Source organism: Apus apus, chromosome 2, assembly GCF_020740795.1.
Source record: "Apus apus isolate bApuApu2 chromosome 2, bApuApu2.pri.cur, whole genome shotgun sequence".
Lineage (NCBI taxonomy): Eukaryota > Metazoa > Chordata > Aves > Apodiformes > Apodidae > Apus > Apus apus.
Window position 1 is genome coordinate 100,601,675 of NC_067283.1, and position 15,975 is coordinate 100,617,649.

At 36.7% G+C, this 15,975-nt stretch overlaps 1 protein-coding gene across 3 annotated transcripts in view; it reads right to left on the minus strand.

Moving 5' to 3' along the window:
- LOC127381514 (cadherin-7) overlaps window positions 1-15,975 on the minus strand; it is an 83,662-nt gene that overhangs the window by 37,628 nt on the left and 30,059 nt on the right. For all 3 annotated transcript variants that reach the window (XM_051611936.1, XM_051611934.1, XM_051611935.1), the window contains one exon: window positions 3,120-3,414. In XM_051611936.1, the coding sequence (XP_051467896.1) occupies window positions 3,120-3,132 (13 nt within the window). In that variant the 5' untranslated portion in view covers window positions 3,133-3,414. The remainder of the gene's footprint in view (window positions 1-3,119; window positions 3,415-15,975) is intronic.

The window sequence follows — 15,975 nt, forward strand, 5'->3', positions numbered from 1 at the left end:
TTCTGTGCTTCTGCCATGGGCCTTCATCCAGAACCGATGCAGCAATGCATCCATGGCTTTTCCCCTCCAGGAATGTGAAGGGGTAGTGACAGCCCCTGGGAGAAGGTTCTACCATCTTCACCTCCTCCCTAACCCCCCATAGCCTAATTAGATAGTCTTCACCTGGGGACAAAGCCCAAGACTGGTCAGAGGTCAGAGAGGTCAGAGAAAGTGAAGCAGAGGGGACTTCTGACTGGAGATGGACACTGTCACTTCATTCAGGCTCTCAAAACCCACTACCCATTTGTACCAAAGATTTAAGCATGATATAAATGTCTTTTTTAATTTTTTTTTATTACTATTTTTCCGTTGGTACATTAAAAAAAAGAATATGTTTCTATTCATCTCAGTCAGAATTAATAAACATGACAAGAAATATATTTGTTGTGCTTGGTAACAAGTGAAGTTGTTGATATGTCTGGAGAGTAGAGAAGATTAAACAAAAACAAAACCATGTTCAATATTTTTATCCCCAGTTCCCTTGACTATAAACCAGATGTGTCTATATCTTACAACAGGTCTTTTTTTTGGCCACATTCCAGGAATACTCTTAATTGTAAAGTGTACTTTTCTCTTTGAAATGTAACACTGCTAGATTTTTTTAAAGTAAGAGACATAAATAAAAGCCCTGTCATTTTCAGATAAGCCATAACTTTGAGGTTTTTGCTGTTAATGAATTTATAAGCCATTAAGATATTTACCCTATTGAGAATAGTCAATATAATTGGGCCTGACCCAAATATAATTTGACCTTGACCTGAAATAATTTCAAATAACAGAAAATATTTACTTCAATTAGCTTTTGATAGTGTCCTAAAATATGTGTCAAATAAAATACAGAATAATTATATTTGCAGAACCACTCTTTAGGTTAAAAATTATAGTTCTCTTATCTTTATAGTTAATTTGGATTTATAATCCTATGATCTCTTCCATTTTATTCAATATCCAATTAAAAATCCTCACCATGGATATAATTTTAAGCAAAATAAGAGAGATATACTTTGTTTTTTCCTCCTTAACATTTCATGAATGTTCTAAGTGATTAATTAAAAATTATGTTATATGAATAAACTATGAATCAATGTGACTATGTAAGACAAGTGCCACACAGGCATTTCATGGTAATACTTCATTCAGTAACAATGCAGTATTCCGTAGTTGTGTGATCAAAACCATGAAGATATTTAAAATGTCATTTCAGGAAGCTCGTGAAGATGAAGCCAACCTTAGTCTACACAAATCCCAGGGAATGACAAGTCTCAGTTTTGTAAAATATTCCACCTAAGTTGAACATATATTTGGTGCTACAGTTCATATGGGAGAAAATTTCAGTCATTTTATTGGTAAAGATTCAACTAAATCAGCAAAAGCAGTTAATTTTGAAAAATAGTCCTTATATTCTCTATTGCACACTCGCACACTGTGTACTCCCCACAGATGGATTAACAATATATTTTTGGGACAAATGGAACATGGATGAGGGGTAGAGGTATGGATTTGTGTGTGTAGACAAACCTCATAAACCTGTAGTAGTTGTCATTATGTCAATATGCCAGCATAGGACAAGATATGGTAGCTCATGCAAAAGCAAAATATGGAGATTGTGCTCTTCAGGACAAACGACAATAGTGCAAAAATCAAGTAATTGCTGCATGCTGCAACTCACTTAAATAATCTAATTCTAAAAAAAACAGCAGTTAAATATACATATATATTTACAGAATATATTTTTAAAGTGCTGAATATTTAGTTTTACAAAGTGCAGCAGTAAAAAGTTCTCAGCAATGTATCACAGCTTCATCTCCTCCCAGATACTCCTCAAATCTTTATTTCCAAGGATACTATTGCCTCTTCAGCCATTCACATATTGTTCAAGTGACAATAAAATCATGGCAAGTGTCAAATGAGAAATAGTGTCTATACTCACTGCTTAGTAAAATTAATAAATAGAAAACTAATTAGCAGTGTTTTACTTATCTTCTGTTGGTTCCTAAACTGAGTTTCAAATATAAAAGCAATGTTGACTAATGATTGCTGCAGGGCACTTAGGCAGGGAAGATTCTTTTTCTCTATCTCTCATTTAGAGACACTGTTTAAAAGCCAGAAACACAGGAGATGGTATTGAGGAAACTATATCAAATTATATATGGGCAGTCTTACTGTAAGAATATCAAACTTTATTGTGGTTTAAAATCAGTCTAGCAAAGAAATTCCTAATTTTGACTACTGTATATCTCTCTTAATCTGATGTGAGACTTCCCATATACACATTTCCATTGTAGTAGTTCAAGTTGTGCTTTTTTTGAGCTTCATGCTTGCATTTATATTTTCATATTAATGTAAAATTTGCAAAAATTTGTCTGAGCAAAACTCCTATCTGGTCTGAATCAGTCAGCTTCCAAAGAACAGTGGCACCTGACAACAGATCAGCATTTAGTCTCTTTAAAATTAAGGCTTAGTGGATTTGATGTTGAAATTCTTCCATAATTCAAATGCAGGATGCTTTCCTTTTGGAGCCTCTAAAAACCTTTCTTCTCTGATTCCACTGGAATTTTGAAACTGTCTCAAGTTGTACCCCAGTCCCTGACGCTTGCATGTATTCCCCAGAGTGTGACATTTCAGTATTAAGAAAGATGCAAAGTAAACTGCTACCAATATATGCAACGCTACAAAAAGAACTACAGTATGCACAAGCAGAAATTTGAAGAGTTTTTTAAGAACTTACTTTATTTGAACAAAATTATATACTATTGCTTCTGAGTACCACAGGATAGGTGTGAAACTTATTATTGCTAATGAGAATTATAAAACAAAGCCTCTGGGCACTGTAATGAGAAATACACCATAAAATGCTTATCTGAATCCCTACATAGCTATTTCAGTTTCACAATATTCTTGAAAGAGTAAATAGTTAATCTAGCATGTTATTTCCAGTTAAGTCTTGAAATATCTAACTGTTGCAGGTGCCCCATAGATAATTAAGTAGCTTAGTGTGATGCAGTAAAAAAATAATGAAATTTTTAGAAAGGCAATAGGAACAAATTTCCCACAACACCAAAACTGTATTTTACACTTACCCACAGGAGACATCTCAGGAACTCCAGCAGTGTAAGGACCATCCAGAAATTTTGGCTCATTGTCATTGATGTCCTGAATCTTAATGACGAACTCAGATTCTGGTTCCACAGGTTTATTAGTCAGCCTATCTAGTGCTTGTGCTCGGAGTGTGTAGTAGGCCTGCTCTTCTCGATCCAGTCTCTTTGTAGCATGAATATCCCCCGTGTTCTCATCAATAATGAAAATGGAACTTGCCCCTTCACCTGACAAGATGTATTTGATGGAACCATCTCCTTTATCAACATCAGAGTGAAGCTGGTGAAAAATTGATGAGAGATGAGATTAACTTACAAGAGAGTCAGTGGCATGGAGATATGTAAAAATAATTCTTATGTCGAGCACCAGTACATGAAATTTTATTGTTCTTTGAAAGATAAGCTGAATGTTTATCATGCACAGCATGTGAGGAACATTAGAATCTGTCAGCTTGCCCTTTTGAGCAAGATAATTTCATTCTTTCCTGCAAACAAACTCATTTTTAAATGCATTTGATATTGTCTTACAGCCTTCTCATACCCAAGTTTTACATAGCCACACACATACACACACGCACACAAGATTATAACCATTGATTTATTCCTATTTGAATTCAAGTTTTGTTACTTTCAGTTTATTATCCTGCTGAAGGGTGAGACTTCAAACAAATGTCACTATGAACTTAATGTCAGTGTGTGCTTGCTCCTGTGTACGTATGGGAAATGACCTACAGAATTCCTCTGTGTTTACTGTGTAAAACAGTAAAACATATCAAGTTAATTGAAACGGATCAGTTGATAGATTTAAATGGGGTGGTAACTTCATTTCCATATCTTGTTTTCCATTATCCAGCTTCAGGAAAATGCAGATTGAGAAAAAACAAGAAGCACCCTGAACTACAGAGCATTGAAACTCAGGTGTAGTTTCATTGGGAATCCTTGTAGCAGGCAGAGAACAAATGTAGATCAGCAGGTCAAAATGTATCTTCCATTAGAATTGCAAGAAAGATTTACAGAAAGAAACTTTCTTCCTCATCACAAAAGCTTTTTAAGTTATGGAGCAAGATTCTACAGGTTTTGTAACTGCTCTGTTCTGCAGAACACTGACTCAAACAATTCTCATATACTTTTCACACCTGTGTCACCAATGTAGTTCATCTGGATATTAAAGTAATGCACACACACAGGATACATTTATGGTACAAGTTAAACAACATCAATAAAATTCAAAGCACTCATGCCCTTTGTTGAAAGGTGGATTATTACATGTAAATAGCTGAGGAAACTGTTCAAGATGTTCAGATACTTTATGTATACTACCTACTTTGTAGTTGTCCTAACTCCATGTCATACTGAGTTTGGAGGTTACCCTACTGTCATCATCATAATTTTCTCCAAATTCTTTTTCCTCTCCGCTGGGAATATCACTGAGATAGTAATCACTTCCAGAACACACGCAGAAAATTGCTATCTCAGGCATAACTTAGCACAGCTGCAAAACCTTTACTATTTCAGCAGGGAAGTATTCATGATCAGTTTTGAATTTTTTCAGCTGGATAAAGAGCTGCCTACTTCTTACACATTATTTCACTTACACTGTCTGGTTATCTCATACTTTTGCAATTACAATGCACTGCCTCTCTCTTCTAAGACAGAAATGGAGTTTGAGCTTTGGACTGGATCAAAAAACAGAACTAGGGTGCCTAAATCAGATTAGCTACCTTATTTTAAAATATGGCTTAACCCCATTCTGCTGCTACCTAACTCCTGAGGCAGCCAAACAAGCCTCAGATTTCTTTGGTGAAGTTCCCTGAACATTTAAAGTCCTACTTCTCAGCACACTCAGGAATAGCAAATGCTGACACTGTGAGCTGATCAAGATAAAATGGGATTCATATCCAGGCTCTTTCAAGATCTGCAGCACCTCATATTCCTTACCCCTTACGGCTGGGGTTTTATTCAATAAACTGTATCTCTGTCCACCTCACAAATCTGGCAGCTGGGGCTCTTGCTGCTTTTTCAAGCTTGATGGAAGAAATATCCCTCTGCCCTACAAAGAAGCAGTGGCCTGTCTGGCTTGTGTTTTATTCTGGTTTACCTTTTTCACCCTTTTTACTTTTTCTAAGGCCTACCTCAGGGTACAAAAGTCTTCTGTGGGCTACAGAGGCATTGTGTGGGTCCCCCTACATGGCCAGAATCCTACAGGTTAGACTGAAATGCTAAGCATCGCATTACCCAAGAACTGAAGTTAAGGGGTACAAAGATTGAATGCCTTTGTCTTCTTCAAGTGATTAACTTTTCTCCATATCCCATATTCTAGAAGAGCATTCATTTTTCTGTGGTCCCTGAGACTCTCCCATTCTTCTTGTGAAAGCTATTACACATTTTGTGGTGTCCTTAAGTATGTGCTGGATGAGAGAAAAGCAGGTGATACCAGTATACCCAGCAGTTTGTCATGCAGAGACACTTCTGAAGGTTAGAGATGTGCAAGTAGATGTCTTCAGGCAGAGAAGGGAAGGGATCCCATGTCTCAGCTTGCTGAGAGCAACACAGAGCTCACTCACGGGGGTGAAGTCGAGCCCATCAGCACACCGGAGTGTAGCATTCACACCCAGAGCTTATGCCATAGGGCTGCACATCTTCCCTTTCACCTTGTTTTCAGATCCCGTTCTACCTTGAATAACTTTCTAGCACTGTTTTAAAAGAAAAGAGACCTTCACGGAAGAGGCCAAAAGTGTAAATCCTCAAAGATGTGCTGAGTCAGGCTTTCACATCCCAGAGAAAGAAGAAATTCTGTAGCTTCAGCATTTCCCATTTGCTCACTCAGTGGCTCTCTGATTAAGACACTGTTTTTTAAAGAGTCCCACTCTGAGGTCCATAAATCTCTTAATGTATTACAGTACAGTGGTTGGTGCCCTGCAGTGAAATGCTGAACACAAGCCACTTTTTGGAACAATGCCTTGGTAGAAAACTGCTACTGCATGGATTAGTAAAGTTATTAGAAATAACCTTTGTTACTCCAAGGTTGAGGCTCTGAGAGAGTAAACTTCTTTGTATCTTTTATTAAAACTTTTCTACTAAGCCTTTAAAACACAATCCTGGCCCATGCTCAAGTTAGTAAAAGACCATTCTCTACCTACTTACACCAGGAAGGTGATACAGCTCAATGTTTAGTTTATCCTTGACACTGTAACACCATCAGTTCTGTGTAAAGCATTCTAAATGTTGGGGTTTTTTTTCAATATTTTAATGTGCATTTTACTGTCAATCTGAGATAACTTTAAAGTGTAATACAAGAGAACAATGCAAAAATAAATTAGAATCTCAATGTATGTTTGGTCCAGTTTTCAGATCACCTTCAGTCCAGTTCCACCCTGTATAATCCTTCCAGAGATCTTCAAAGTCATTAACATAGAGGCATCAGTGATTTGCAAAATTTGTAATGCAGCAATTCTGTACCATATTTACAGCTCTGCTATTACTAAATGTGACTTCAAAGTACCTATACAGACAGCTATTTAGTTTAACCTTCTAGGAAGTGAAAAAATAATATTTTCCTTCTCATGTTTGCTTCAGAAAACACTTTGAACATTCTTTTGTTGTTGTTGTTTTTTGGTTTGGTTTGGTTTTGTATGAGTGTGAGTCTCCCTTCCCTCCCTCTCATCTTTTTAGGAAGAAGTACATTTAAGAATGCAACTTGGGATTTTTAGTTGTTCTTATGATTAATTTGGCAACAACTATATAGAATTATATTAGTCCTCAGGACAATGGAACTTTACAGGAAGGCTCCAGAAAACACCTATGGAGATGCCATCTACTAGCTTGTCCATCGCTCCTCACACTTTCTACAGAGACATGCATGTTGTAGACAGAACTGCAACTCCATATGTAGTTGCACATGGGGACTACGACTTTAGAAGTAGAGACGATCAAGACAAATGGAGTGTAAAATTACTCTTTCAAGAGACATGGAGGATTCAATGATTCACTGTATAAATCTGATCTGATCCCATTCTGGAATATCCCAGACAAATTTTCATTCAGAAGTAGTTTGCAACAAATATTGTACATAAAATTCCTCCCTCTGTTTTCTGAAGAAGGAATACTAAGGTAAACATGATTGCATACTTTCAATTCCTTTCATCCATTGATGCCTCTACACAATGTCCGTGACAGCCACCTTCCAGTTTGCTTTGGGTTTCAGCATGAGATTGTTTCCAGCATGAGATTCATGATCTAATAATAATTATATGCTAAGCCTATAGTTTCTTGGTTACATTCCACATACATTTAACTTTAAGATTTTTAGTTTTGGTGTTGGGTTCCCTACATTACACTACGTGTAAGAAAGAGTACATGACAACAGAAAAGAGAAGCAGCAAGCATCTGCAGAGAAATGATGCAATTTTAACAGGAGGACAACTTTTGATGTTCTAGGGAAGTTCACAGAGAGTGAAAAAATCTCATAAGAAAACCCACAAAAGTCTTGTGGAGGCTGAGAGGGCCGGTGCATATATATATTTTTAGAAGATAATTTACTAAGTCTCACTACTGTCTCTGAACTCAGCCTAAAAAGAAGGCAGTTATATCACCCTAGACTCAACTCCTAAAACTCTTCTCTGTATTTAAAGTGCTTGTTTGGATACATGTGAGAGAAAGAAGCAGTCAGCTTCACTCAGCAGCAAAAGCACTATTACCTTAACACCTTTAATTAATTAAATTTTGTCTTCAGTCACATTTTTTGGCTCTGCAGTCATGTAGCTTAGCATAGGGTCTTGACTAATGCATTCATGTTTTTGTGGACCCTTAGAATGCTGAGTATTCTAGGGAAACTTAAATAAAACATTTCCTTCAAGATCTTCAATACTCAATATATTCTGGACTTTGTCTATTTGTAGGTACAGATCTGTACAACTAAACATTATGTAATTTTGTATCTCTTGTCATTAAAGTATGCTAATGCAGTATTTTCAATAGAGAAGAATGTTTATCGGTAAGAAGAGGGACTGCCCTGCATTAAACGCAGTTTTATCTGGCCACCACCAATCTGTTTGAGGCTTGAATTAGAGATTTGCTCTTTCTCTTGTTTTCAGTTCATGCAGATGCAATGTTCACATGCCCTCCCTGTGGCCGCATGGCTAACGTTTTGTTGCAGAGTTTAGAGATTCTGGGTGAAGAGGAAAAGCACAGGGAGAACATCAGGAGCTGCCAGGTTTTCAGTACCAGCAGGATCACAACGGTAATGGTGAGAAAGAAACCGACAGAGCAAACAAGAGATGCTTCAATACAACCTAGCTCTTTAGCTCCCTGAGACTGTAAGTTTTCTCAAGGAGGAACTACCTTGCCTACACCCTTTCCTTTCTCACTGAGCAGGTAACTATAGAGGGAGGAAAGGAATGAAAGCTGCCTCTTCATGATTGTGCAGGCATCACTAGTTCTTGATGATATGGAACTGACACTAACTGCAGCTTTATTCCTGCCTTCTCACTGTACTTCTTCGCTAAAAGGAAGGAGGGACAAAAAAGTCAAAAAGGACAAAAAAGAAGAAATAACAAGCCAGGAGCAAGCTTCTTGTCCATTTTATAATCACAAGCTGCTATCAAAAAAATCCTGAAAATTAATTGTGAGAGGAATACACTTGTCTACATACACAACATGCCTTTCCACTTTCTTGGAAGACTTAAAAAGGGAACTTGTCAGAGGTATAGAGATTAAACATGTTATTTCCAGAAGATGAAAGAAAGTGGGTGATTTGAAACAAAGACTTAATTTGGCTGTTTCTATTAAATCTTGCTCGTCTTTTCTTGGATTCAGTAATTACTGTGGCTGCACCCAGAAAATTTTGAAATCTCTTTTCCCCTTAGATTATTACTGCTATTAATTGGCTTGAATTGTGATGATTCATAAAGTCCTAGATATTTGTATTACTTTTTCTTCTTCTTTTTTCTTTATTTAAATATAACACTGTATTTGTTAACTATCAGGATAACTAAGGGTTTAATGTTGCTAATTTGGAACAATTTCAATGCAAATAATGACTAATGTTTAAAATTTATCACAGTCAGTAGAGTTAACATTTAAGTAAAATCCAACGTCCACATGTCACATTTCTGCAATAATTAAGGGTCTCACAAACAATTAGTTACTAATACAATTAATTTCAGAGGGAGCTATGAAATTCTCACTCTTGTGAATTGTAACTAGATTTCAACATCAACAGTTTTGAGACATCTTTTTTAAATTTCCTTTTCGTTCTCATTACAAAATTCATGTGAGACAGAAACCGATTGTTGATGTCAGCAAAGGCTAGTGATTCATATAATTGGCTTCACACTCAGGCACTAGTGAAAGTATTATTCAGCAGGTAATGTTTTTCATATATATTTCTTTTTTGCAAGAAAAAAAAATAAATATGTAAAACTAGAGTAGAGGCCTGGGTTTAGAAGGAAATGTGCTTTCAGCATAACAGATAATGCTGAGCACAAGAGATTAAGTAAATACAAATGGCTACACCCAAGACCTTAACAGTTTTAAGTAGAGTTTGAAAAGAAATATGCTTGTAATGCTGCCAGAGTTTCCTTGTCTCAACAATGTTGTCAGCATAGTAGGGAACAAGCATAGACAACTGTGCCACAGTGGCACAATTTGCCACTTTGACATACTAACAATTTCATGCACTGTTTTGTTGCCTCCAGACTTTCTCCTTGTCAGGCAAGTGCAGAGATAGCCATGTGGGAATACAACAAGGTCCCATGCTGTAGATCACAGTATAACCACATTATATTTATCTAACGCAAGCAGCTGGTGACAGGCTTGCTCAAAACCCAGTCAGCCTAGAAAAGACTTCTGTTCTCTGTTGATCTAAAATGCCCAAAAATTTGTCCAGAGTGCTCAGAGCTGACAAAAGACCTTAGAGCTGCAGAGACAACTGAGGTCCAAGAAATCTCTTCACATCTAACACTGCTCTTACACACTGTCTGAATTCATAGTGTCTCCAAATCCTCTTTTGTCTTTCTTCAGCTAATACCAGAGTCCTACAAATGACCACAAGCCAATATATCTACCCAGGATCACCACAAAGGCAACAAGATGAGAGATTACCTATCATATGAGCACATTTCACCTCCAAACCAGGGCACATCTCTTTGGGAGTACCAGCTATGTCACCCCACACGTTGTCCCTATTAGCCCTTCCACAGGCAAACTGTATGTAGTTTCATGTATTTTGACCTCCAAGATCTTCATATTCAACAGTGTATATAAAGCTAGTGAGAACGAAGCTTCATCTACAATCAAGGTATTCATCCAGGTGCATGATTAAAAAGAATAGGGGAAGAGATAAAACAAATAAGAAAGATAAAGAGAGAAGAGAGGAAATTGAGATACACAAAACAAAAACAAAAACACACAAAAAAGCCCCCAAACAAACAAGTAAACAACCAACCAAAAAAATCCAAAAACAAACCAAAAAAAGAAAAAAAAAAGGTTAAAATATTCAAAAACCAAAAAGACAAAATGGATGAGAACATGGACAGGTCTGAAGGACCAGAAGAGAACTGGAACAGGAGGCAGACTGATGAAAGTGCTCCAATGAAAGTGATGATGGAGAGCAGATGGGGCAAAAGGAAGACAAAAGGAGACAGGCAAGAGGAAGAATGACGAGTTGAAATAGGAGGAAACAGCAAGAAAAACAAGTAACAATGAAATTAAAATCCTGAAGTAGTAAGTGGGACGGATCTTCAGTGACAGATAGTGTTAAGCAAGAACATGATTTCAAAGTAAAGCTGTATAACTTTACCAGAATCTTCTTTTCATGCTGTGTTTAATGAAACAGGAATTAGAAAGGCTCATAACCTGAATCTGGTCAGATTTAATTTTGCTGAGTGTGTGTATTTCTACTTTCTACTACTCCAAATTCACAAAAAGAACCCAAAAAACCTACTCTGCAGAGGAAAAAAAATAAATAAAAGAGTGCAATATATATTGTAATTGATTTTAAAAGTATTGGAATCAGAGAAGCAAATACAAGAAACATGAATGATGGGCAGGGAGAGCAGCAAAAGTGTCAGCTTGTTCTGAATGAACTAGTTATTCTTTTTTTAAAAAATAAATCATTATTTTCCCTATTGTCATTTCAGAACCTTTTTTTTATGCTATTACAGAACTTATGTTTCTGTGCTGAATAAACTAAAATAATAAGATTTTTTATTAATTTACTCAGACTTATTATCTTCCATGATGAAACTTGGAATACACTGTTAGGCTTTACTATCCTTTTCTTTCCCTGTCTTGTTTCTCCAGTAAAAGATTCTGAAATGTTGGTGGAAGACTTTAGTGAAAAAGTATATATCTGTTACATTTTCAAGAGACTGATCAGTGTTCCAGAAGGATAATAAACGTATCACCTCACCCATGTGAAGTGAATATTTAATTTTCCCAGACTTTTGAAAAAGGAATGTGAAACAGGAAAGAGAAGAGTGAAAGTTATTTAGTTCTTTGATGGTTATTGTTCAAACAAAAATCAAAACAGAAGTACTATAATTATAAAACTTACACTTCATAACATTCCAGTTAGTATATAAGTAAAATGGAAGACAAAGTTCAGATGAAATGTTTCTCTAGGAATAAGAGATACTGTAATCTAAAGGCTAGTGAGTTGAATAATTAATAGGGAATACTGAAAACCGGATGTGATAAGAGAAACCGTGTCACATTTTCATGACATTTTTTTCTCTTAATAACACTCTGTTGTGTCTATAGTTTTTTTCTCTGTACATATTTAGCTCTTTATATACACCACATACAGTGATTGCACATGTATACAATATATGCATGCATTTAAGTATGTATGTATACATACATACACACTCATGTGCGCACACGCACAGAGGCACATTTCCTTATTCTGTCCTCTTCTTTTCCTCTCTGCAGATGCTATACTCAAAAATCTGTGCCTTCTTCCCCCCAGTTTTAATAAGAACACACAATGCCCTGTGGCTACAGGGAATTGTGCAGGCAGCCCATTAAGATTAGTTCAGCTACAGGAGGAACACAGAAGCAGCTGCTGCTGTAGATGGAGCTGAGTGGGCATATGTATTCTTGAGGAGTTTTAATGGGCCATCATCATGACATGTCAGTCTCCAAAATTACTATTTGTCATTCACACTCTTAAAAAGACAGTTTGGCAGCTTTGGGAGCTAAGAGCCATCTGTATACTATGCATCATCACGTACTAATTGCATAATATTTATTGGGGGCGGGGGGATGGCAATACTGTATTGTAGCACCACCAAGAGCCTGCAGGCAACATGACATGTTCAGAATAGAAAAGAGACCTGCTTTCCCCTCACACATATACTTCAAGCTTTTCAGAAATTATCTTGCAAGAATTTAGAATAGGGAAACAGAACAGAATGTTTATAAACAATAGGCACACTGAAATCCTTACAGGACTGTTCAATATTCAATTTTGTGGGTTTTGGGTTTTATTGGTTTTGTTTTGTTTTGTTTTGTTCTTTTTTGCTTGTTCAGATTTTGCTGTTGGCTTTTTTTTTTTTTTTTTTTCTCCCCAAGCCACTCAGTCCATCAATATTTATTCCTTGGAGTACTCATTCTTAGTATTTCACTAGCAAAACTGTGTAACTGGCAAACCAAGCCATTGAGTAGTGGATTTGCTATTTGACTTACCATATAAAAACTGCTTCTGTTTTTACCCAATTACATTTAATTTTTGATTAAACATACCAATGACTCAAACTTCATTTATACAAGCACTTGAAAAAACTAAAACATTTGAAAATACCACTGGAGATAAATTCTATTTACAAATCCCTAAATGCCTATTCTTACCAACTGTATTTGGGTTTCTGCACTTACTTGTTTTCCAGGAACAAGACTTCCATACAAAAAGTATTTTCACATGATCCATATTTATTCATACTGCACCATACTACTTGCTGTTATATACTAAACCAACATATTTACTGGTCCAGTGATTCAATTTATTTGTTGCCAAGAATCACTGAAGCTGTAAGACAAAATTATCTTAAAGTCACTACTTTATATTTCAGCAGTGTAATAAAACTGTTTGAGTGTGCTCTCTCCCTGCCTTCCCCACATACAGCTTCTGTGAAAGTGATCAGGCTTAGAAGACTTAGCATGGAAAATAAATACCAAAACCCCTTCATAGACATAATCCCTGAACCCTTCATACTTCATAGACAAATATCTCTGGTTAACTTGAAAAGTTTATGCACCTGTAGCAGCTTACAGAAACAGGGCCTTCAACAAACTTAGTTCAACATGAAAAAGTCTTTGTTTGCATATTATTAATATACATACAGTAAAGAACTGCTTCCCGAGTATACATTTTTCTTGAATTAATTACATGTATGTATGTATGCATGAATACATATATAATTACAATGCTATGAAAATTTTTCTTTCTTATGCCACTTTATAATTTTTTTAATTTTAATCCTTTTGTTAATATTTTTTTTATTTCAAAGTCTTATTTATCTATTTGTTTGTTTGTTTATTTTCATGAGCAGAGAATTAATGTATTCACCTAGCTTTATGGTACCAAAAGAGGGGAGACAAAGCAAGAAAGACAATGGCAGAATTTGTATACCTGCAATACTGCAAACTGAATTCTTTTACTTTTTCCCTGTTCATGAAATTAAAATAAGAAAAAAAGAATACTTGAAAAGTTGTTTCTCCTATATTGCTTTTTCTATTTAGCCTTGATAATTCAGGCCTAGGATTTCAAGAACAGAAAATGAGAGAATATTATAGGATCTGTTTTTTTTATATCTAATTCTGTAATCTAAAGAATTATCTGTAAAAGCACAGAGCGGGAAAAGTAATCATGCACACTTCCTGTTTGACTATCATATCTGTAATAGCAAATTTACAAAGAAATATTCATTTGTTATTAAATGCTTTTCTGAGATATGTACTGATACTGAATCTCTTTACTTTAAAGTGGAAATTTTACCTCCTATATAGTCTCTTCCTTGTCAAACCACTGATCTATTGTTTAGACTGAATATCCTGTTTCTGCTTCAACTACCCAAAAGAGTTTGCAGCATTGCTTGATTGATAATGATTTTTCTCATAGGAACCTGATTCCCAAGAACATTAGCACCAAGGAATAGATACCCAGAGGGTGTAGAGCTTTATTCCATTGTTTTTTTTGTTTGGTTTTGTATTGTATCAATTCCTCAAATTTCATTTGTTCTTGAAAGCTTAATGCTACTAAAAATCCACTTACGTTTGTGGAAAGTGCTGGAACACTGAGACACTAGAAGACAATGGAAACTGTAAAGGAGTTGAAGTAACTTCTGTGACTAATAGTGTCTGCAGAAGCTTAGAAAACACTGGACTACAGAAAACAGCACGATCTGATAATTTTAATAATGAAAGCTGTACAATGCAGAAAAAATGTAATTAACTGGGTCCACTGCCACACTAACCTATAATTCCCTGAAAACAGTTAAGGACTTCTTAAATAAAATTTATGAAACAGTTAAAAAGAAGCAGAATTTACATGTTGGTCCACATCTCTGTTTTTAATGTACACAGATGATAATCAAAGAATTACAGAATTTTTCTGGTTGAAAAGACCTTTACGATCATCAAGTCTAACCATAACCTAACTCTACCTATGATTAACCTAACTCTACCAAGTCCAGTGTTTAAATCATGTTCCTAAGCACCACATTTATATGTCTTTTAAACATTTCCAGGGATGGCGATTCAACCATCTCCCTGGGCAGCCAGTTCCAGTGTTTAATTACGCTTTCCATGAAGAAGTTTATTCTAGTATCCAATCTAAACCTCCTCTGGTGCAACTTGAGGCCATTCCCTCTTGTCCTATTGCTTGTTACTAGGGAGAAGATGCTAATCCCTACCTCTCTACAACCTCATTTCAGGTAGCTGTAGAGAGCTAGAAGATCTCCCCTCAACCTCCTTTTCTCACAGCTGAACAACCCCAGTTCTCTTCTCAACCTTCCCTCCTTATAAGACTTGAACTGTAGACCCTTCACCAACTTCATTGTCCTTCTCCAGACTTTCTCCAGCACCTTGATGTCCTTCTTGTAATGGGAGGTCCAAAACTGAACACAGTATTCAAAGTGTGGCCTTACCAGTACGGGGTACAGGGGGACAATCACTTCCCTACTCCTGCTGGCCACACTGTCTTCAATACAAGCTGGGATGCTATTGGCCTTCTTGGCCACCTGGACACACTGCTGGCTTATATGACCTAGACAGGCTGGAGAGCTGGGCAGGGAGAAATTTGATGAAATTCAAGAAGGGCAAGTGTAGAGTCTTGCATCTGGGGAAGAACCACCCCATGTACCAGTACAGGTTGGGGGCTGACCTGCTGGAGTGCAGGTAATTGTTGTGGGAGATTCTCTTTTAAGGGGAACTGAGGGCCTTATATGCTGGCCAGACCCAACCCTCAGGGAAGTCTGCTGCCACCCTGGGGCCCGGGTTAGCGATGTTACTGAGAAACTCCCAGGCCTGGTGCAGCCCTCTGGTTACTACCCACTAGTGTTCATGCAGGTGGGCACTGATGAGGTTGCCAAGGCAAGTCCCAGGGTGATGTAAAGGGATTTCAGAGAACTAGGCCGAATGTTTGCAGGATCAGGAGCACAGGTGGTCTTTTCCTCAGTTCCTTCAGTGACAGGAAAAGCTGAAAGGACTAGGAAAACACAATTGATTAATGAATGGCTTAGAGGCTGGTGCTGTCAGATGAAATTTGGGTTTTTCGATCATGGAGATGTTTACAGGGCACCAAGTATGCTAACAAACAATGGCTTAGATTATCAACAAGGGG